The 24,861-nt window shown below is 42.5% G+C and overlaps 1 protein-coding gene across 1 annotated transcript; it reads right to left on the bottom strand.

The window, feature by feature from the left end:
• Window positions 1-381: 381 nt before the first annotated feature.
• On the bottom strand, window positions 382-21,229 carry LOC149500543 (3'-5' RNA helicase YTHDC2). Its single transcript, XM_089736476.1, has 13 exons — window positions 21,136-21,229; window positions 20,816-21,052; window positions 20,264-20,490; window positions 18,758-18,859; window positions 17,394-17,540; window positions 16,155-16,302; window positions 14,857-15,004; window positions 14,394-14,569; window positions 13,396-13,517; window positions 10,488-10,629; window positions 7,342-9,617; window positions 7,107-7,237; window positions 382-6,995 (listed from the first exon to the last, which is right to left on the bottom strand). The coding sequence occupies exons 2-13, from the start codon at window positions 21,027-21,029 to the stop codon at window positions 6,881-6,883; spliced, it is 3,948 nt and encodes a 1,315-aa protein (XP_089592602.1). The 5' UTR covers window positions 21,030-21,052; window positions 21,136-21,229; the 3' UTR covers window positions 382-6,880.
• Between the last annotated feature and the right edge of the window lie 3,632 nt (window positions 21,230-24,861).

Here is a 24,861-nt window from a genome sequence, read left to right as displayed (position 1 = left end):
CACGGCGGGAAGTCGTTGGATGCGGAAGGCGGAGGACCGCATTGGGGAAGGCCTATGTCCAGCAGTGGGCAGATAAAGGCTGATGATGATGAACACATCGTAGTCTCTGCACGCCCGCATTTTAATGGTGATCACTCTTATGTCATTCGACTGTTATCCTACTATTTTTAAAAAGTTCTTAGTCTTTTTCACGTTTTTAGTCACTTTAGAACGAATTTATGTGCCGAAATTTTTACAATTTTACCTGTTGTTATTAAACTTTTTTGTACCTACCTACTTTCAGTTTACCCTAACTGCGTAAAATAAGGGCTGACGATGGAATGGGTTTATGCATTATGTAATTTCAATTCCATTTACAAACATCCGGGCAATAAAACATACTTCAATATTCCTCAATTTATTTACACGAAAAAAAAAAACTATTTAAGTACAGATACATTATAACCTTCACGCTTTATGCTTAATTTGTTACATACAAACACTTCAAACAAGTTTTTATCAATATAAAAACATTTTCCAACATACGATATTTAAAGAACATAACATTAACGAAATATTCAGCTCTAGCGACGCTGATTTTTGAACTGGCAACACCGATGATAATTTTCTAAATTTAACAACAGTACAATTCATTTTTTTCCCTTAAAAGATTCAATGTTTATAATTTAATTTAAGTAGAATTATTTAAAAAAGTATTAAACAAATATTTCAGTAATTTCATTAAAATCGTTAATCCTCTACGATCTAATTGGTTCTTTTTAATTTAAATATCAAAGGTATAATTGAAACTGAGAGCTTGTGTCTGTCCTAACCCTCAGACAGCCTACTGAGTTTCTCGGCGGATCTTCTCAGTGGGTCGCGTTTCCGATCCGGTGATAGATTCTGCGAAGCACTGCTCTTGCTAGGGTTTGTATTAGCAACGTCGTCAGGTTAGAGCCCCGTAAGCTCACCTACTAGTCAGGTTACGCTGAAATAGCCTCTCAAGGCTCTCAGGTAGGAACAAAAAAAAAGTCTGTCCTGAGTTAGGCACGCGCGGGACACCGTGCTGTAGACAACATGGTGTAAATCTAAATATGTACCCGTATATTGCTGTCCCGGGGCTCCTGTACTGTGCACTACGAAAGCATTAATTTATACGTTTTGAGATGTAAAGTTTCCAACTGCGCAAATGCTAAAGTGAGCTTCCAACATATATAAATATATATTTATTTCTACACTAGCGACCCGCCCTCGCTTCGCTTCGGAAACATTAAAACACACATGAAACCAAAAAAATAAAACAAAAAATTAAAAAAAAGTAGCCTATGTTCATCAGGGACAATGTCGGCTTCTAATGGAAAAAGAATTTTTCAAATCGCTCCAGTAGTTTCGGAGCCTATTCGAAACAAACAAACAAACAAATCTTTCCTCTTTATAATATTAGTATAGAAAAGTCAGAGTTATCGACTTTGTTGTAACTATACATTTGAAATGTCAATAATTATCTAAATTTTTCATTAAATTAATTTCGGTGTTAATAGGAAAGATTAATATAACAGAAATATTTTTGCAATTTCGATCGATATTACACAATCAAAATGATCTTTCGATCAGACAAATTATATTGCTTCATAAAGAGTAATGTTCAAATCCATTCACAACAGCGTAGCGGTAAGCCCCGTGCTCACGGGGATTTACAACCCGGGATTGCGCTCCGTGGTACGGCGCTGGGCTATTGCAAACCTTACCGACCACAAGAGCTCAGCGTGTTTGAAATATCGATTATAATTGATATTTTCCTTTGTTTGCACATCTAGCATGTGACATTTAAATGTTGATAGATTATGCTACTGAATACTTTTGTTTCGCATACTCACTACATACAATTTGTTCATTCACTTCGTACATTTACGATTTAACAAGGATATAACATAAAACCGAATACGCGAATGAATGTTTTTGAAGTGAAACTTCTTTAGGCGCGTTGAGAGTAAAATTTTAATCGCGACAGATTCGTTACGGCTAGAGAGGCAATATACAATTTAGGACGAGCGAGAGTGAGAAAGCGAGCTTGGTTGTTTCTCGTACACATTTTTACAGTCGTCGGCCACCAGATGGCTTGTTATTAGTTTCTCATTGCTCCTGTAGATGGCAGTAACATAATATATTAACTATGTATCTTATATTTTATTTTTAATGAAGGATTTAAAAAATATATTTTTATTTTTCTATACCTATATAATTTAAAATACATATAAACGGTGAAGAAGTCCTTTCTCTTATACACAGGATTCGCCATTACAAGAGAAATTTAATTTAAGGATGAAAAATGAAGATAAACACAATACTACATACCACCAAAGAAGTTTCACTTCTTTCACGTGCACCAAGGTACGAGCACACCATTTTCCCAATTTTTTATACATACATATAATTTCCGCTAGCTTAATCTAGAAAATTGTTCCATAAAAGTTCTGAGCAAGCATCGTCCGAGGCTTATAACACATTGTTCTCGTGTGGTCATCTCGGATCCTCGTCCGAGTGTGAAGCCTGAACTGGCTCGCGTGACACGATCGGAGCCACATTCACAATACAACGAACAAACAAACGAAATCACTGGTTCTATTAAAGCGCTATTTTTACACCGAACTATAAGTTTGTGCTGTACTAATTATAATATCATTGTTCTTGAATTACGGAAGCCACATTACGTCAATGTCGACATATTAATTCTTTTTTTTATTGCACATATAGGAGCCCATAGACATCTACAACGTAAATGCCGCCACCCACCTTGAGATATGAGTTCTCAGTATAATTACAACGGATGCCTCTCCCTTCAAACCGAAACGCATTACTGCTTCACGGCAGAAATAGGCAGAGTGGTGGTACCTACCCGTGCGGACTCACAAGAGCTCCTACCACCAGTAAATCAATTTTACATCTTTATGTAACAATAATAATGAACAAGAAAAACTATGCATCTATTTTGTTAACAGACTTTAAATTAGGAAGAATAGAAATCAAATTTATAGTAAAAATTATAAAAAAAACTCGATAAAGTACATCACAAGTAGTAACCCGCGTTGCATTACTGCAACACTGTATACAACCATTTCCATCGCCCTTCAAGGCAGACTAGCATACGATCCACTTGATGATAACTAGTCGTGAACATAAAGCAAAACGCTAATCGAATGCTTACATAACATAAGTAACAATTATTGAAAACAAAGGTTTTTTTTTCTTTCAAAAAACTCAGAGCAGTAGATCCTTGTCTCGGCTTCCGATCTGACCTCCCGCTAACCCCTAACGCACCTACCGCCTCACAGCTTCAAGCAATCGACATGACGAACGGACATTTGATACCAAACATTCCGACCTCACCGAGTAAAACGACATCTTAAACGCCTCTTCCCAAACATCTCACGCACCATGGATATGATAAATATAAATAAAATCGAGAAAAAGAAGAAAAATATCACACTTCTTTAAAAACAACAGCAAGGTACACGTGCAGATTTAATTAGGGCTAGCACATGTGTAGATATACTTAGGACTGGCACGCGTGCAATATATTTAGGGCTGACGGACGTGCAAAAGTACTTAGGGTTACCACACGTGCAGATATACTTAAGGCTGGCACACGTGCAGGTGTAATTAGAGTTGGCACACGTGCAAATGTATTTAGGGCTAGAACACGTGCAGATATACTTAAGGCTGGCACACGTGCAGGTGTAATTAGAGTTGGCACACGTGCAAATGTATTTAGGGCTAGCACACGTGCAGACATACTTAAGGCTGGCACACGTGCAGGTGTACTTAGAGTTGGCACATCTGCAAATGTACTTAGGGTTAGCACACGTGCACATATACTTAAGGCTGGCACACGTGCAGGTGTAATTAGAGTTGGCACACGTGCAAATGTATTTAGGGCTAGAACACGTGCAGATATACTTAAGGCTGGCACACGTGCAGGTGTAATTAGAGTTGGCACACGTGCAAATGTATTTAGGGCTAGCACACGTGCAGACATACTTAAGGCTGGCACACGTGCAGGTGTACTTAGAGTTGGCACATCTGCAAATGTACTTAGGGTTAGCACACGTGCACATATACTTAAGGCTGGCACACGTGCAGGTGTACTTAGAGTTGACACACGTGCAAATGTACTTCGGGCTTGCACGCCGCGGCAATCGGGCGGAACTACATCTCCCTGCATAATCCTAAATTCTGCCATTTCAGTTGAACACTTTCAAGATCATCGAATAGTTCTCAAAGCGCGCTCTTTGTAAATTCATTAAATCAATTATATACAAACTAAATAATTACAAAGGCACATATACATAGCGTTATGTAATTTGAACATTATTTGTACGTCAGTTAATATAATATTTTGCTATTTAATGAACTAACTAATAACGAGCTTTCGCTACTATATTATTAGTATGAATGAGTTGATTCGAGTGAACCGAAGACTGTGGGTAGAACGGAACGAACAGACAGACCTGACTACCCTCTCATACAGGACAGTTTTCTCTGGACACTTTGAGAAACACTGAATTTTCTTCGACTTTGAGGGACACTGAATTTTACTAACCCTAACTTGACCTTCCAACTCGGAGATATCAGAAACTAATTAAAACTATAAGCGCGGTAAGAATTCAGCACACAGTGTTTGTAATGTACATTAAATGTTAATAATTTAGCTAATTGTTTACATAAATAAATAAAAACGGCTTAAGTCTAAATTTTAGGGCTGCCACGATAACGAAATGACATTATATCCTCTTCGTTTCTCACGAGTTTAATGCGTAACTAAAAATACTATTACCGGTTTATCTCGCATATGTTACTGTCACTATATATTATCGGGTGTTTTAAATAATTTACAGTTTTCGTGGACCGCAGTCGGGTCAATGGTCAATGACGTCAATAATATAAACGAGAGATATCAACAGTAAAAGTACAATATATACGCAACTAGGATTTTTTTTTATTTAATTAAATGTAATGTGAGCGAATCGAATTCTTTTATAGGGAGAACTATTATATTATTTTATGTTATAAATATAACTTTTGTCTCTGTACGGACCACCGTGCACATCATATTGCATGCCGATGCATTTTATATTAAACTCATTGATTTTCCACTCAGTTCGTGTACCGCCATCAACAAGGCGTCGCGTACTCGCATAATTGTCATTTTTATCATATAAACTGTAACCCAGTGATTCTCAACCACTGTTCCGCGGCACTTATGTGTGCCGCCAAATTTCAAAAGTGTGCCGCCAAATTTTGGGAATATATAATAATGTTAATATTATTAAATTATATAATTTTAAAAGAAAAATATTTTAAACATGAATATATATTTAAATCCACATAAAAAAAATTATAGTATATTTTAGTTTATTTCGTATATTAAATTTTTTTGATAAACTATTTATGCAGTGTGTTGTAGTAAGTAAATAATTTTTATCTTTTTTTTTTGTGTGCCGCCAAATTTTGAAATCGTTAAATATGTGCCGCAACAAAAAAAGGTTGAGAATCACTGCTGTGACCAATCAGTGTAAGCATATCAATAAACAATTACTCAATATTGGAGTTGTTATCATTATCACAACAGAGGGTTGTGTGGACATACTGTACAGTCTCATAATAGAAAGAAACGATTGATATAAGCAAAGATCATATGTGACAACCTTGATGATAGAGTACTCATATCGATGTGAGTTATTGGCTTGAACGCGAGGAGCGAAGTTGTGTGAAATGTTTTATTTCGTTAATTTAATGTTTCTTCGGTGGTTTATTCCCTGTTTAGCTTCAGCCAAATTGCACAAATATGGAAAAATGAAACAGAGCCGAGGGTTGTTGCTTTTCTTCCTAAAAATCCACTAAGTTGTCTCAGTAAATAACAACCATTTTACTTAGACTTATTGGAACGAAGTTCCTTATCGCGCGTTGTGAAAGGGGGCTAGACGGAAAAAATTCTTACGAAAAGTTGTCACGACACTTTTTAGATCCGTCATTCTGACCAATCAACGTGTATCGCGCTTATCGCGTGACATTGCTCGTATCCGATTGGTCCGCGTAATGAGTACAGTTTCTCGAGATAGCGTTTCAACAATAGTAATTTAGTTCATAGTATTGTTTTTTTCTTCTTCATAACGCCGTAATTTATTGTTATAACTTCAAAAAAAATTACAATTCCTTCACTAATTAATCGAAAAGAACTTCGTTACATCCGGGTGTCCCTTGACACCTCTGAAGTTTTTTCATCTAGTTTCGTTTCATTCAATATCATCCCAGTTGATTCAAGTCTCAAATTAATCAACTTCATCTTATTACGCTTCATATCATAGTATGAGTGAAGCAGAAAATATATTACTTGGCTTAAAGGTCTCGATACCAGACCATAACATAAAAAAAAAGAAACCTATCGTAGAATGTTATAAAATTATAATTACATATATAAATATAAACGGCTAGGGTCACATCTAGTGTCGACAAATCAATGCTCACTTGAGTCCGAATAAAATTAAAAATATATATTATAACAAATAAAAACATGTACACTCAACTCTCGTATGACTTTAAAATATATTAAAATATAATAATTTACTTTTTCATGACGGCTGTGTTTTATTATTTTACATCTATTTTTCTCACAGCCGTGAGTCAGTGTTTTATGACAAAGACAGAGTCGGGCAAAGCTTTCTGTCACTAGAACAATGAAGTGTTAACCCACAACAACAAAAAACCGAAATTATTAATCATTTTCTAAATGCGAATGAATTAGTCTAGTTGTGCCTTTAAATGAATACACATTACGTATATTGAGGAGCGCACGTGCGTGCGTCGGTGCGGGCGCGCACGTGTGGGCGCGGGCGCGCACGTGTCAGTGCGGGTGTCGCGCGTGCCGGCGCCGGCTGTGCGCGAGCAGGGCGCCGCCCCCCGCGCCGCACAGCTCCCCCTCGCGCCACACGCAGCCCCGCGCCCCCCCGCACGAGTGTCTGTCGACAAGCGCACCGAGCGGACGTTACTTATATCACAGAGCATTCATTGTTACGCTGTACTGATTTACAATTATTACGCACGTGGCGGGAGGCTTCACTAAAACTTACCGAACCATATGATAAGGCACCTGTTGCGTGGAGATCCACTCTAGGGCTCCGCTGACGTCCAGAAGGTTCGCGCAGCCCACGAACTTGTTGGCGCTCGGACACGAGAAGAATACTGTTACACGATGACCCTCCTGGAATATTGAAACAAATGAATGTAATATCAGTGCTCGTACGTTACAAAGTACAAAGTAAGAGAAGAATAAAGACTGGAGTTGTAGTACAATACAATCCTCACCATTTTAGCTTTCTGCAGTCTTTTGGCGATGTTCTGCGCGAACACGTAGCTGCCCGTGCTGTAGGCGGCCTCCAGCGCGTGCAGCTCGTCCACTTTTATCATGAACTGCTTCGCGTTTCCCTCCGCGCCCTCGCCGTACTTCTCCATGTTGGGCATCATGACCTTTCCGTTCGGAGACATAGGGCTCTTAGGGCCATTGTACTGCGGCGAGAAGCCCTGAGGCATCACGTCGCCCCTCCAGCCGGGCCTTCCCTGGCCGTTCCTGAAGTAGTTCGGGTAGAAGGTATTCTGGTACTCCGGCTGGCTGTACTGCGGGTAGTACTTGTCGTGTCTGTACTGATCTTCTTCCACCCTCATTCTCCAGTTTGGCGAGTCTAAGGTCAAGGGTTTGGGACGTTGGCCGATGCCGCTCGGTTGACTCAAGCCCACGTTCTTCTCTTCGGCTCCGAGGATATGGACGACGGTGTTCAGAATCTGGTCGTCCAGGGGCGTCGTGGGCTTGGCCGGGTTCGACATGCGTCTGATGACCAAAGCGCAGAGCTTCTGTCGCAGGTAGCAGACGCTGATGGCGTCGGACGCGTCTGCCGTGAAGGCCATCCAGTCGTCCAGCGCGAGCACGGCCGTGTCCGGGGACGCGTTGCTCTCGTCGGCCTCGCTGTCCGAGTCGCTGGACAGCCCCGGGGGGTTGGCGCGCTGCGTGAGCGCCCCGGGGGGCAGCCGCAGCGGGCCGCCGAACAGCGCCACGGTCAGCGGCGTCACCAGGGTGTTGCACCGAATGAAACAGAACCGTCCCGCTCGTGAGATTTCTTCGAACACGACCCAGTCGGTGGGAACATTGATGACCGATTTTTGGGAGCCCGTGATACCGCCGCCCTTGTGCAAAGTGGAACTGGGATGGAATGCCACTTTGACTTCTTTCGAAGTTCGCAAAGTACCGGTGTCCCTGTCCACGCGGGCTATGGACGGATATAGGCCGCTAACTAACACAGCTTTCACCACATGCCACTTCTCAGAGTTCAAGTTTACGTCTTTGATGTCTCCCGATCCTCGAGCTTTGACGAGTCCCAGAGCTCTTAATTGGGCCAGCAATTGAGATCTGTATCCCACGATCATTTCCATGGTGGCTCCGCATATAAGGTTCTTCGTACAGAAAGCTCTTTCGTTTCCATTCGCTCGCGCTGTCTGCCAAGCTTGGAAAGCTCTCAATAAGGCCATATGGTCGGAGTAGCTGTCGGCTGCGAACTCTTTTCGAGCCGCACTTCCTCTCTTCCTGTTTTCAGGGTTCAAAGATATTTGGAAAGGTTCTTTATTCGCGAGACTGCACACTATGGTCAGTATAGGGTCGAGGCACTTCATCACGCACGCGTAAAGCAACATCTTCCCTAACTTGGGCTCCACGGTCAGGTCTAGTAGATGTTGGCCGATCTCCGTCAAGTCCTCCATGGGGGTCAGGGCCCCTATGGTCTTCAGTAACGTGACCGCGTTTCTGACGGCCAGGAACGAGGGAGGCTCCAACGCTTTGGACAGGAAGTCAGCGATGGGCGTGTTCCCGGGAGCCAGCAGCTTGGTGTGCAGACACAGCTCCTGGAGGGGCACGCGGAGGATCTCCGGCACGGAGTTGAGCGGCAGGGTCTGGAAGCGTCGCTTGGAGCACATGTGGAAGCAGTGGCCGGGCTTGGTCCTGCCCGCGCGGCCGGCGCGCTGCTGGCAGCAGGCCCGCGAGCTCCACACGCACTGCAGCGTGCACACGCCGCCGTTGGACTCGTAGTACTTCTCCTTCACCTTGCACGAGTCCACCACGAACACCACGTCGTCGATCGTGATGGACGTCTCCGCGATGTTGGTCGAGACGATGATCTTCCTGGCGTTGGGCAGCGCGTTGAACACCTTCTTCTGGTCGGCCGTCTGCATGTTGCTGTGCAGCGTGAACATTTGGTACTTCTGGGCGTTCATCTCCGGACAAGACTGGATCATGTCCCTCAGGGTCACTATGTCGTCGTAGCCCGGGAGGAACACCAGTATGCTCCCTTTGGGCAGCGTGACGTGGATGTACTTGATGAGAGCCAGCATCAGGTCGTGGTCTATGAGTTCCTCGGAGAAGGTGTGGTGGTACACGTCGAGGAGGAAGTTGTCGCCGTCGTTGTCCTCCAGGTTTTCTTTGGAGTCCTCGGTGAGGTTGAAGGTGGCGAGTAGCTTGGCGGACTCGGCGTGTCCGCTGTCCACGGCGTAGTCGTACGCCGTCTTGCCGTCTTTGTCTTTGGCGGATGGATCGGCACCTGGCAATTATTGAAAATGAATTTACGTTTTTAATACCCTCGAGAAGGGTAAGGATTAAAAGGACGACCATTCCTAAGCTGGGTCTTCGTGGAAGAGGAAATGTCACGACCTGGACTTGTGGCAGGATTTGAGGAAGGCCTATGCGAAGGCAAAACAATCATTGCCGATGTCAAATGTTTAGAAAAATTACATTAATACTATGTACCTAAATATGAAATAAGATTGTTAATAAAGGCATCTTTATCCTACCAATGCCGGTCCCAAGTCCGGATGAGAAAAGAGGAGTTGGAGTTAGACCTTTCCACCTTAAAACAGTCAACGCCGAATGTCGGGCGGCGGTTAATTAGCCGGACCCAAATAAGGCTTCAGCGGCCTTGAAGAACTAAATCTCTTCCAAAAGCACTGCCGTGGAAGAACGCGGGGCCCCACCATGTGTATTTTATTTTCCCAAGAACGCCTCATGAGTCCACGACCCTCAGGATTGATGATTATCTACGCAAGGATCTTTGTCCTATGTTTTTAATTATTATTATTTTGCTCCTACAATTGCCTACACGCAGACGAGCGTACTGCCCACCTGGTGGTGAGTGGCCACTATAGCTCACGGGCATCAGCAACGCCAGGGTCACTGCCGTGCCGCTGCCTGTTTAAGTAGTTAAATGCCGCCACCTACCTCGAGACATGAGTTGTAAGATCTCAGTTTTAACAGTACGTGTGGCAGTTTGCTGATGTCCATGGGCGACGGTAACCAATCATCATTAGGTGGACCATATGTTCGTCTGTCTACAAAGACAATAAAAAAAATTGCTTATCAAGGCGCTCTGGGTACAGTAGACCCTCGCGTCGGTCGCGGTGCGGGTGTGCCGTACCCATGTGCAGCAGCTGGTGCAGCGTCTCGGGCAGGGCGCGCGCCGCCGCCGCCATGAGCCCCGAGCGGCCCGAGCGGCTGTGCGCGCACTGCACGGGCACGCCCTCCGACAGGTACATGTACAGCAGCTGGCAGAACGAGTCCTGGAACCACAACCGACCATCCCACCATCATCACTCTTGCTCACGACCCACCTGGCGTTATTTTTCTAATGAAATACGTACTCAACAAATGTTCACGATTGACTTCCACGGTGAAGGAATAACATCGTGTAATAAAAATCAAACCCGCAAAATTATAATTTGCGTAATCACTGGTGGTAGGACCTCTTGGGAGTCTGCACGGGTAGGTACCACCACCCCGCCTATTTCCGCCGTGAAGCAGCAATGCGTTTCGGTTCGAGGGGTGGGGTAGCCGTTGTAACTATACTAAGACCTTAAAACTTGTATCTCGAGGTGGGTGGCGCATTTACGTTGTAGATGTCTATGGGCTCCAGTAACCACTTAACGCCAGGTGGGCTGTGAGCTCTTCCATCCAACTCAGCAATAAAAAATAAAATAAAATAAAACACTCTCGATTGACTTCCACGGTGAAGGAATAACATCTATACTATTAATAGAAAGAGGAAAGATTTGTTTGTTTGTTTGTATTGAATAGGCTCCGAAACTACTGACCCGATTTCAAAAATTCTTTCACTTTTTGGAAGCTACACTATTCCCGAGTGACATGGGCTATAATCTTTTTTTGAAAAAAATTAGGGAACCTTACTAAAACTCCAATAATGTAACCCAAGGTGTAAAAAATAACCTAAAATATTCTTTACATCGCGTGCCCTGCGAAAACTATTGATGAATTTCAAGGTGGATAGCGCATTTACGTTGTAGATATCTGTGGGCTCCAGTAACGACTTAACACCAAGTGGGCTGTGAGCTCGTCCACCCATCTAAGCAATAAAAAAAAAAGTGGTCACCGGAGCCCACAGATCAACAACCTCAATGCCCATCTTGAGACATGAGTTCTAAGTCTCGGTTTTTACAGTACAGCGACTGCTCTACCCTTCCATATTTCCCTATCTATGATACCTATGCACCTGATAGTACCTACCCGTGCGAACCCACAAGACCACTTAACAGCAGGCGGACCGTGAACTCGTTTACCCGTTAATAAGCAATAAACAAAACGCTTAACTACGAAAAATCGTTATTAACATTATTGTAGACAAAGTTCCTTAATATTTGAACGGTTTGTAGAATCTCTTTGTAAAGTAACACGTGATCCGTAAAACAATTACTTTCATGCGTATCAGTTGACAAAAAAAAATATTTTAGAAAGACAATGATACAAGATATCTTTCTACCTACCTATTTAAAAAGTATTGTTAAATTACGACAGAAATAAAAAAATTAAGAATTAAAAAAACAAGACACGACCTATGATTACATTTATGTATATACAACAATACACATTCATAAATTAAAAATAAAATCAATTAAAACAAAATCTTATACATTTGTAATATCTAAACAAGACTTGTGGTGAACAAGTTTCACATTTCGCCAATAGATGGCGGCACTCGTACCTTGTTCGTACAACCTTCGATAAAAATATTTTTTAAACAAATTACCGAATTAAATAATTATAAATAATTTTTAAAGGGGGAGCAACGGTCTAATTTACGATATATAAAAAAATTAAAATAAAAAAATATCATAAAATTATACATTTTAGGGTGAAATTCCTGAATCGCGCTAACGATATTGTGTCAAATTTCGTATATAAGGTCTCGGCGGCGCCTTCAGAGTTATCCCACTGCTAAAGGACATAGGTCTTTCTTCAAACTATATTTTTGAGCGCGATTCGCACTACATCTGTCAGTGTCGAATGCCATTTTAAAATAAAATTATCTAAAACAAACCAAAAACCAAAATTGAACAAATTGATTGATTGAACAAACCAAAAAAATCAATGAACAACTATATTCAAGAGACATTATTTTGAGAAAATTTAATATGATTGAAAAATTAGCTAATTTTTTCTCTAAATATGTATTAATATCAGCAATTTATAAATTTAAAATTTTTAGGAGCCAATTATAATTTTATGCATTGCTGCTATTACATGTAGTTGTGGATAAAAATCGATTCTTAAAAGCCATTTACATATTATCCATATTTGGAGGTTGCCTATGTCGTAAAATATCTATGCCTAGCCCTGAGAGCTTGATACTCTTATATTCGATTTCACATCTCATACGTCAATAGTCATTATTGCTTTTGTATTTAGTCAGATCCGTAAATTTGTCTGGTAATTTTTCGTTTACATTAAAATACCTGTTGTACATAATTGTTATGAAAACACTGTTGATACGCCTCCCTAATTTGCACCATATTTACATGAATAAAGTTCAGACTACGGAACAACCAAACGAGTCAATGGCAGATGAGCAGTTTCAAATTGGCTGCAGTGACGCCGGCATAGTAGCCAGACGCCTTTTTCTTCTTTCTTTCCTATTACCCTCTGCTGGGCTATAGGGCTCGAATCAAATTCTTCCATTTACATCGGTAAATTATATTTACGTTACATTTATTTATAGCCAGACACCTATTATGCAAAAATTCTATTTTCGATTTCTTAGTTCGTTACACGAGAAGCAGATAATGATGCTGAGATGCAGTCTGACTGCGTGTCTGTGTGTCCCACAAGCGATCGTCAGCTTGGGCGTTTTAGTCGAACCAAGCATCGCTTTCCTCCACCGCGATTTGTATATAATATGTACCTATTTCTATTTCACATTATTTTCAAATTTTAGATCTTCTATTCTTTTTTGTATGTAAACGAAATGTTTTAACCGAAATTATGATAATACAAAAGCAATAACCAGACGAAGTTAATTCAAGAGTAAAACTAACCAAGCTGCCTTCCTTGAAGCATTCATCGATGAACTCGTCCATGTCTGCCTGCAGACCTGCATCCAGAACATTCTCCTTTTCTTCTTTAACTTCCTTGCTTGGTCCGTCTTCGGCTTTTTGAGCTTGAAAAAAAACCGTATGTAAGTTGTCGCTGGGTGCTATGACCCACACAGGTGGTGGTCTGGAGTACCGTTCTGTGAAGTTGTCGTGGGTTCAGGCGGAATCTAGACTTCAATCTCATATCTATATCTATACTAATATATAAATCTACAGTGCTTTTTTCGGATGTTCCGTTATAACTACCGAACCATGCATCCGATTGACTTCAAACTTGGTATCCATGTAGAAAATACATATACTTAATGGATAAGGATAATGGGAATATTTATATGAGTGTTGGACTCCCTTCACCAGTTGCGAGGGCCTTAATAATGAGAATCTTTGTGGGGGTGAGAAATAACGATCAATACTAATATTATAAAGCTTAAGAGTTTTTTTGTTTGAACGCGCTAATTTCAAGAACTACTGGTCCGATTTGAAAAATCCTCTGTGTTAGATAACCCATTCATTGAGGAAGACTATAGGCTATATAACATCACGGTAAGACCAATACAAGTGGAGCACCAATAACGAATGTTTCAAAATAAGGGTTTAAATAGCTCCTTAACATTCTATAATTCTAAAATATTTTCAGTTTCTACGTAAATGAAGTGTGGGGTAAAATTTCGCGTTATGCCAAAGTAACTATTCCATACGGACGGAGTCGCGGGCAAAAGCTTGTGTAATTATAAATGGCCAGCGAAGCGGACGGGTACAGCTAGTATCTGATAAGATCACGGTAAGTGCCAACATTTGTATCATTCGGTCCGGTTTCAACAACATGGTTGCTGTTGACAATGCTGGGTTTCGACCCTACGTCCCGTGGGAGCGTGGGCAGTAATGTCTATGGGCGGGTGCACACCGCGGATCGTTAACCCAAAGTCGAAATGTCATCTTACTCTCCAGCTGCGACCAGTAGCTCCTGCCGGACTTCAATTTATTCTTCAGTTCCTTTTCAACTTGAACCATTTTCGGCGTTCTGTATTTGGTTATCTTCAGTACGTCTTCGAGATAGTACCGCTGGACCTCGTGGAGCCGCCCCGGAATGGTTATTACCGGGCAGTTGTTGAAGTACCTATCAAGGGACATTGGAAAATATTATAATTGTATTGTGCGCCCACTACACAGAGTGCAAACAGACTGAATGAAAAATTACTAATAACTAGCTGTTTATTTTATTAAGTTTATTTTATACAAAAGTTTAGGTATTTTATTTTTCGATTGAGGCAATACGAAGACTTCCGGGTCAGCTAGTGTTTCTTAATTATTTTAATAATAAGGTACTTTTAAAAAAAAAAGTCGTTGCAATTTCTACAAAATATGTAAAAATAAAGTCGGCACTAGGGAGGGTTAAGTTACAACCTGGAGAATATCTGCGTGTCCATGGTGGCGGACATGAGCACGAGCTTGAGGTCCTTGTGCTTGGGCAGCGCGTCCCTGAGGGCGATCAGCAGGAAGTCGCTGAACTTGTCGCGCTCGTGGACCTCGTCCACCAGTATGTGGGTCACGCCTGGAACGAGCAGGAGCCCCGGGTCAGCGACAACACGTCACGCTACATTGCGCTTCGTACAACCATATTTATTAATAACACATATTTTCCTAATCAAATAATTTCAAATTTTATAAACATGTCGATAAAGTTCTATTTAACAAAACATTCATCTTATTGACAGAATAATAAGATTTGGAGAGATCGCTTTTAGGATGTGTAGGAAAGGCTTCAACGACGAAAGGGAAGATCTTCCACCGAGCGAGTGATATTGCTCGGTGGACCGACGGTCCAAATGTTGTTGTTCGGAACTTGTATATATGCAAGATTATCTTGAAAATGCCGTAAGCGAGATTCAGGCATCTGTCAAGTATCTTGCGTTGTATGAGGGCTACCCGCCACATATGATACTGCGACAATAGCGACAAATCATCAGTGAACAAAGTAAAACATAAAGGGACCATCTGGTGCTAACCTGGTTACTGAGCCCGTGGGCATCAATGTCATACCATCTTGAAACATGAAGCCAAACTCTCATTTGCATTCATTCATCCTTTAGAGTAACGAATGAATCAAAAACAATTAATGACCGAATTATTTAACTAAATTTTCATTCACTTCCATAAATGTATATAGGGTGTATATAATTACCAGTGTGGAAACCTACGGAACCTGCTTCACAGAAAATGTGAAGGAACACCTACTGAACATACCTGCTAATTTTTATATATTCCAGAATTTCTGTAAATGAAATGGTTGTCTGGAAGAGATCACTTTTAGCTATAAGACCGCCTATCGTACAAATGTATCTGCTTGTTTTTGAATGTAAATTGTGTTTTGGTGTGCAATAAAGTGTATTTTTTTTTATTGCTTAGATGGGAGGACGAGCTCACAGCCCACCTGGCGTTAAGTTGTTACTGGAGCCCATAGACATCTACAACGTAAATGCGCCACCCACTTTGAGATATAAGTTCTAAGGTCTCAAATATAGTTACAACGGCTGCCCTACCCTTCAAGCCGAAACGCATTACTGCTTCACGGCAGAAATAGGCGGGGCGGTGGTACCTACCCGTGCGGACTCACAAGAGGTCCTACCACCAGTAATAAATTAAGTGTATTCTCTCTCTCTCTCTACCGAACTTAAATAGTCCCAATTAACACAGGTACATACCAGTAAGTGCACTGTCTCCTCCCATGAGGGTTCTGAGTAGCACCCCGTTGGTGCAGTAAGTGAGCACCGTTCGAGGACTGACTCTCGACTCCAGACGAATCTGGTAGCCAATTGACTGTCCTATTTTCTCCATCCTTTCATAGGCCACCTAAAAATACAATGGTATTGAAAATTAATGCAATATAGCAATTTTCAAAGTTTAACTTTTTGACTGCCGTGTAGGTTACGGGTGCTCGACGCGGCGCACGAAGTAATTATATCGATTTCTGTTACTAAACGCCCGGATAACTTTGCCTTCTTTTATTTTTAATGTATGTTTTTTTTATTGCCTTTGTAGGCAGACGAGCATACGGCCCACCTGATGGTAAGTGGTCACCGTCGCTCATGGACGTCAGCAATGCCAGGGGCAGAGCCAAGCCGCTGCCTACCAAAATGTTTTAGTCTTTTGCGTTTCTTAGAGATAGATGCATTCTCAGTATCTTCGGGTTCGTCTCTCCCAGTCTACTGAAAATTCCGGCGCCTTAGTAACATAAGTCGCCATAATTACTTGAGCGCGCCGCAGACCTTTTTTTTATTAATGATTGATTACTGGTGGCCCATAGGCCTTTCCAGTTTCACCAGTACAGGTTGGCGAGCACGGGCTCATCCACCAGTGACCTCCGTGGCAATCAAAGGGTTAAGATTGATGTTATAATAACGTTAGAATAACAGCTAACTTATTGAACAGCTACTTTGGGGCGCACATAGGCAGGCCTTTTTTTTATTGCTTAAGTGGGTGGACGAGCTCACAGCCCGCCTGATAATAAGTGGTTACTGGAGCCCATAGACCTCTACAACGTAAATGCGCCACCCACCTTGAGATATAAGTTCTAAGATCTTAAGTATAGTTACGACGGCTGCCCCACCCTTCAAACCCAAACGCATTACCGCTTCACGGCAGAAATAGGCAGGGTGGTGGCACCCACCCGCGCGGACTCCCAAGAGGTCCTACCACTAGTAATTACGCAAATTATATTTTTTACGGGTTTGATTTTTATTACACGATGTTATTCCTTCACCGTGGAAGTCAATCGTGATCATTTGTTGAGTACGTATTTCATTAGAAAAATTGGTACCCGCTGCGGGATTCGAACATCGGTGCATCGCTCGACACGAATGCACCAGACGTCTTATCCTTTAGGCCACGACGACTTCGTCATACTGATTGGTTAAGGTTAAAGTTGAAGAAGAACTCCTTACCCTTTCGGCTACAGACACAGCTGAAATTCTCCTCGGCTGGGTGCAGTACAGTCTGGCTGGAAGACCACGTTGTTGACAATACTCCAGCACCAGTTGTGGAAGCTGTGTTGTTTTTCCACACCCTGTAGCTCCGGCTACTATAATGACCTGAAATTTTATAGTCGTATTTTGTTTGTTATTAAATTGAATAACAGGTTCGTGAATGCTCGTCGTCGTGCCCTAAAGGATAAGACGTCCGGTGCATTCGTATATAGCGATGCACCGGTGTTCGAATCCCGCAGGCGGGTACCAATTTTTCTAATAAAATACGTACTTAACAATTGTTCACGATTGACTTCCACGGTGAAGGAATAGCATAGTGTAATAAAAATCAAACCCGAAAAATTATAATTTGCGTAATTTCTGGTGGTAGGACTTTTTGTGAGTCAGCACGGGTAGGTACCACCGCCCCGCCTATTTCTGCCGTGAAGCAGTAATGCGTTTCGGTTTGAAGGGCGGGGCAGCCGTTGTAACTATACTGAGACCTTAGAACTTATATCTCAAGGTGGGGGCGCATTTACGTTGTAGATGTCTATGGGTTCCAGTAACCACTTAACACCAGGTGGGCTGTAAGTTCGTCCACACATCTAGGCAATAAAAAAAAAATGCTCTGACACATAAATATAAATAAGTGCTTGTGATGGTGGTTTTGCTGTACCAAGTTTTAATCAGATTTGTTCTTTTAAAAACCCAACTTTTCCTTTCCTTTCAAATCATATGCAGTAGATAAATAACATTCGGGTAATGCTGAAGAAAAGTAAGCATTTCTGTTTTGGAAGTTGCCCGTCTACATTCACAGTTTTTCTGCATGTACAAAAAATAAGGCAGTTAGTTATAATGCCTATGGCAGTATCATTATAATTTAATTTTATTTTATTTATTCGGTACCAACATGTTATACATCAGCACAGAACATTACAGGTACTGACTGCATGCATTGAAAAAAAAGAGGTTCATTATATAAAAAAAAAACAAAAAAAAAACATATATAACATTACATGAAGACCTTACATTATTATTATTACATTTACTATACATTTACTACCAAATACGCTATTACTTAATTTAAAAAACGCCTTGAGCAAGGTTGTAGACTTCTCATCTAAAACTGTCAACAGTGCCAGCAAAAACGTGCAGAGAATACTTTTTATGCAAATTATTGAATTCCCCAACTAGTCTGCGGAGAGGCGCGTTCTTACCAATCAACTGCAGGTTGTAATGTTAATGAAAGGGATGACATTTGCACTGGAACATTGGTACCTGATGTACCACAAGTGTAAGCTGGTAAAATTTTAACTATAATTTTTACCTCTTTTTCTACAAACCTGATTGTGAACGATGGCATTCATTAAATCTTGCCTCTGCTCATAAACAGGAAGTTTCTCTCTGAATTTCAATAAATCTGGATTGTATGTTGTGTTCGGAATCTGAAATTGATTAAAATAAGACTAATCATTGTTTTCATTATTGTTAATGCAATTATTTTAATGCAGGTGTGCTCAAGTGGTGCATATATTTATATTAAAATAATAATAATAATAATAATAATAATCATTGTTTTCATTATTGTTAATGCAATTATTTTAATGCAGGTGTGCTCAAGTGGTGCATATATTTATATATATTTATGAATCTTTATTATGAACTAGCTGACCCGGCAGACTTTGTAGTGCCTCGATCGATAAATCGAAAAAATACCTAAACTTTTGTATAAAATAAACTTAAAACAAACAAAAGGAATCTGTCCGACAGGGGACACATCAAAGGAAAAACAAAATTGTTATTTTTATTTCATTCTGAGCATTTTCATATTTTTCTACCTTTTAAACCTTCTCTGGACTTCCACAAATAATTCAAGACCAAAATTAGCCAAATCGGTCCTGCCATTCTCAAGTTTTAGTGAGACTAATGAACAGTAATTCATTTTTATTTATATAGATAGATAGATAATAGATAATACCAATAATATAATGAAAATGTTGGAATATATCAAACATAAGATAAAAGAGCTGCCCGTTACGATATATAATGTTACGGTCACCAGTATAGGCACAGAAGGTTAATACTGAAATGTTCCCATTGTATACTTTCCTGACAGCCATCTGAAAAATACTGTTCATTTCACTGTGTCATTTCAGATGTTACTTTATTCATAGTCTTTGCTGCATGTAAACTATACACTATTATGAGAATATTCAACAAGTCACAATATTTTATGATATTATTGATTTAAAGTTGAATAATACATTATTGCACAGGAGTAATTGGAGACTCTTATCTCTCACGGTCTTTCTTCATTACATATAAGATTTTAACAGAGACAAGTAGAGAAATTCCATACATATTTATTAAATACAATACTGAATTTTTTACTACCCCAAGCTTACATAAATAATAATAGAGGTTAAAGTATGAAATTGCCATTCTATTGTAATAGATACTTCGAATTGACATAGAACCTTCATGGTTTGAGATTTTTGAGTGAAACTTTTTTCAAATGGTACCTATGAGATTCATCTTTTAAAAAATGTGCAACATTCGATTATTGACTTTCAATTATTTTTTTATTCAGTTTAGACAAGAAAGATGGGTACTTCGAAAATTTAAGTGATTTTTTAATATGAGTTCCGGCGTGGAACTAATGCTGCTGGAACAGCTCACAATATCAATGTTGCAGCAATATAAGCAACAGCTCGCAATATAAGCACCATAGCTTCCAGTTTTTTATTTGGATTAAAATTCCCTGATGTTATCTTGATTGAGAATGTCTAGCGTTGCACATAGTTACTAATTATTTGTCACTAATTATTCAAATGAAATTTGTAACAAACCTGTGCAACTCCATTATTGAGTTGCCCCAAACTCTTGTGCGAGAGTTGGGGGCTTCTTTCCTTTTCAGGACAACTGCTTAAATCATCCTTCTCTTTGTTAGTGATGGGAAAAGTATTTGATAGCTCTGCAATGCTACACCTCATGTTTGAGTCCAAAATGAGTTTTGCATCATTTTGTATTATTGATGATCCTACTCTTTTGTATACTGTTAAATAGCGGTTGACACCTGGGAATATGATTTTAGTAATTATGTATTGTATTGAAATTATCAAAAATTATTTTTGCTATCGAATAGCACAATATTTAACCTATTTTTCAATCGCAAATTATTAGAAATAAATGAAATGCAAGATAACTTTTAAGACAATTTGAAGTTGCAAAATGTTACAGATTTGTAACGTAATTTAATTGTAATGTTTTAAAATAGTATATTGTATTTCAACAATTGAGTTCCTTAACAAATTTTCATGCCCATGATTTAGGAATGAATTAATTTCATTTGATGAATCATAACAGAAACAAATTTTTATTTTTGTGATAAAAGATGATACCTTTCCCGCGCGATTTTGATTTGAGTCCTAATTTAACAACAGTCTCATGAATAAAACCGCGCTCTTGAGCCGACAAGAACGATGGAAACTTAAGTTCGGTTTCGTTGTCATCACTGATGAACTTGTCCAACTGAATTTTCAGCGCTATGCTCACTGACTCCGCAATGGGGAAGTGTTTGTTCCCAGCACTTCGTTTCCCCTTTTTCGAACTCATTGTTAATGAACACTACTAGCTACCTGAAAACAACGATAATATACCACTACGTTTCTCTGTAAATAACTCAAGATACAAAATACATGGTATTCTTTAATTTGTTTACATAAGCAAAACTAGGCACGAAAATACTTTGCAATTCCCGTTTCACAGATTAAACACATTCGTAAATTGTATAGGTAATGTATACTGTCAATCACTTTTAGGACATATTTCTTTTTGACGTAATTCTATTTTTCATCAGGAAAGGCGACGGTATTATCAAACAAACCGTAATCGTAAATAAATTCTGTCTGTTGGAATCATTTTTTTCTCTCTTTTGAATTTCATAGGTATTATTAATATTTTTTCATAAAAATATGTATTCCGGACGGCCACCGCTCAGGTTTCGGCCACCACGTGTGATTTTTAGACTTCTTACTCGTGGCAAACGTGGTGGCTCGAGTATTGCCGCAGTGGCTGTCGCGGAACGGGTGCTGGGATTGGTTCGAGGAAAATAACGAAGGCTTCAAGTATGGCGTTCACACGGTCCTCGTGGCTTGACCGGCGCAGGGCGCAGGAGCGAGTCTTTTCTTGTTCGGTTGGCGCTCTCCTCTTCTTCCGGAGAGGTCTTGACTCGTCGGCTCGCTGTCTCGAACTGAATTTGCAGCGAGGTAGGCCCCTTATTTATGGTCGCCCACACGCACTCGGCCAGCGCTATTATGAGTCCGAGCACGGTGGGCGTCTATTGTTCTCTCGGCCGCCTCGCTCGCCTATTGTTTTGCCTAGTCGCTCTATTAGTTGCCCGTATTGTGACTCGCTCCTGCGTTCCCACGCCAAATTAAAGACCACGAGGACCAATCTTTATTTTCAAACAAATATTTACAAATTTACTTATATCTATTTTCCTATTTTTAACTATCTCTATTCACATTTATTATTTCACAACATATCCGTTTATTTGGATGTCTATTTATTTTCGCTGTTCTTGGCGAACATATCTCTATTTAACTATTTATCTATTACTATATTTTCTATCTATTTTAAACTATCAATGTTCGTCGCGAACAATATCTATTCTAATCTTATATTTATTCATGTCCGTCGCGAACATCCTCCCGCCGTGCAGCGTCGTTCACGTCGCTGCATCCTCCCTGGTGAGCGGCGGTCATCGTGGGCAGCACGATAATCTTCTTCGCCGGGCGTCGCAGGATACCGCCGGCGGTGCGCACGTCGACCACTCGAGTGATGCCGTCGGCCCCCGGGTAAACCTCCTGGATGATCCCACGTGGCCAGGTGTTCCGTGGGAGCGTTCCGTCTGCTATTATCACGACGTCGCCTATCTTCAGGGCGGGCCCGCGGCTGTGGGGCTCCCGCCGGTTCTGCAGGTCGGGCAGGTACTCCCGGAGCCAGCGACTCCAGAACACATCTGCCAGACGTTGTGCTGCGCGCCAGTGTGCGCGCCCTATGAGGTCGGCGTCGTCAAATTTGCCCGGCACGGGGACTCGCGCCGGGCCTCCCAGCAGGAAGTGGTTCGGCGTCAGAGGGTCGGGATCGTCGGCGCTCACCGATACGTGAGTGAGAGGTCGGCTGTTCACGGTGAATTCTGCTTCAGCTAGCAGAGTGGGAAATATTTCGGGCGTCGGGTGCCTCGGCTGTTCCGTGGCCGAGAGCGCGGCCTTTACCGCCCGCACCATTCTCTCCCAGGCGCCGCCCATGAAAGGCGCACCCGGTGGGATGAAGCGCCATTGTATAAGCCTTAGGCTCGCTTCATGCTCGGTCGCCTTGTCCAAAGCTTGGCGCAGCTCCTTGTCGGCACCCCGTAAATTGGTGCCGTTGTCGCTCCATATTTCCGTCGGAGCTCCCCGGCGCGCGATCATGCGCCGGAGTGCCATCACTGCTGAGTCCGTGCTGAGGCTCGCTGCCGGTTCTAAATGCACCGCACGCGTAGTGAGACATGTGAAGATGGCCACGTAGTGCTTCTGGGTGCTTCTGCCGGTGGTAACTTGATACGGTCCGAAGTAATCGAGGCCCACGTATGTGAATGGTCGCCGATGGTGTGCCAGTCTGCTCGGTGGGTGGTCGCCTGTGGCTGGACGCGGTGGAGTGTCCTTGCGGATACGACACGGAAGACAATTGTGGATCACGCTCCGTGTCACTGGGCGTAGGCGTAAGACCCAGTACGACTGTCGGCACTCGGCGATCGTAGCTTCGGTTCCGGCGTGGTGCATCTTTCTATGGATGAAGTCTATCATCAGTCTCGTTTCGCGTCGGGATCCGTCTAGCACGAGAGGCGAGGTGATGACGTCAGCTCCCTCAATGTTGCCGATGCGTCCGTTTATTCTCAATATCCCGTCCGTGTAAGTTACGGACAAGTTTCGCAGTCGGCTCGCTGGGGATATTTGTTTCCCTCGTTGGAGCGCCAAAATCTCTTCCTCGAAGGCCGCCCGCTGGCTCTGTCGCCAAATGAGCGTCTCGGCGCGTCGAAGCGTGTCGGCGTCTAAAGTTTTCCATTGAATGACTGCTTGCTCTGGCGTCCGCGGTGTGTTCAGCGGGGTCTTCGAAGTCGTCTTCTTTCTATTTCTCTCCCACGTCGGGTCCGAACGCGGGTTCCGTCTGGTCCTCTCGTAATGAGTGCGCTCGCGACTTCTGCGGCATAGGTCGACGAATTGCAGTATTCGCCCCGTTGCACGCAGGTACTTCTCCCACTTGGAGAAGCGTCTTGGGTCCGGGATCGCTTCGCCGAGGCTCTCTCTGCTCACGGCGAGCGTTGCGCACTTCTCTTCACCCGTCTCTTCTGCCCTTCTTGCAGTCCGTTGTACGGGCCAATCATCCGGATGCCGTCTTAGGTATTCCGGGCCTATGAACCAGCGGTGGTTTCTTTCAAAGCCGACGGGTAGTTCTCTGGTGGCGTCGTCGGCGACATTTTCCTTCGTGGGGACCCAGCGCCATTCCTCCACAGTGCTGTTCTCTTCTATCGCTGCAATGCGGTGAGCGACGAACGGTCGATACGATCTCGACCCCGTTCGTAGCCAGGTCAATACGGTGGCGCTGTCTGTCCAGAACACTCTCGCGTCTGGTTTTCGGTCGTGTTCCTCTGTGACAGCCGCGGCCATGCGGCTGCCCATCACGGCAGCTTGTAGCTCGAGGCGCGGTATCGAGGTGAGTTTCAAGGGCGCGACTCGGGCTTTGGCGAGTACGAGGGAGGTCCTGATCTCCCCGTCGGGCATTTCGGCGCGCCAGTATAACGCGGCGGCGTAGGCGGACTTGCTCGTGTCCACGTACGTGTGGAGCTTGAGGTCGGCGGCGTCCGGGTACTGCAGTCGGTTCTTCACGCAGATGGTGGTTGCAGGTGCGCTTGTCGTGCCGAAGATGATGGACCTCATCCGGTATTCTATAGGCTCTTGTGAAGGGTCCTCCCTCCACAAGTACCGGAGCGCGTTGCGGTCCTCGCTTCGGACGTCTATCTGTAATAACATCTCCGCGATGTCCGTGGAGACGGCGACGGCGTGCTGCCTGAAGCGCATCATCGCTCCGGGCAGCGACTGCAGCAGGTCCGGGTCGGTGAGCAGGAAGTCGTTTGGGCTCCTTCCCTCTAGTTTTCGCAGCGGCGTCGTGCACGATGTGAGGCTTCTTCTGCTTCGTCGGATGTGTTACGCCGAAGTGTGGCAGGTACCAGGTTCGGTCCTTCGTCCCCGTTGACGGAGCTACTTCGGCGTATCCTTTCGCTACCAGTGCGTCCATTTGTTGCTTGTAGCGCTCTTTCAAATTTGGATCCTTCTCCAGTTTCTTCTCTACGGACGTCAGGCGATTCAGCGCGGCTTCAAAATTGTTGGGCATCTTCAGGCCCTCC

This window comes from Bombyx mandarina, chromosome 21, assembly GCF_030267445.1.
Source record: "Bombyx mandarina strain Sakado chromosome 21, ASM3026744v2".
NCBI lineage: Eukaryota > Metazoa > Arthropoda > Insecta > Lepidoptera > Bombycidae > Bombyx > Bombyx mandarina.
Note: the sequence above shows the minus strand (reverse complement) of the source record. Positions and strands in the feature narration are given on the sequence as shown.

Bases quoted from the DNA above. Each gene is read 5' to 3' on its own strand.
- LOC149500543 (XM_089736476.1), bottom strand. From the start codon at position 21,029: ATGAGTTCGAAAAAGGGGAAACGAAGTGCTGGGAACAAACACTTCCCC. The intron at 10,630-13,395 runs GTTAGTTTTACT...TTGTGGTTCCAG, and splicing joins GCTTCAAGGAAGGCAGCTTG to GACTCGTTCTGCCAGCTGCT. The intron at 6,996-7,106 runs GTAAGTTTTAGT...GCTTGTCGACAG, and splicing joins GTGCCTTATCATATGGTTCG to ACACTCGTGCGGGGGGGCGC.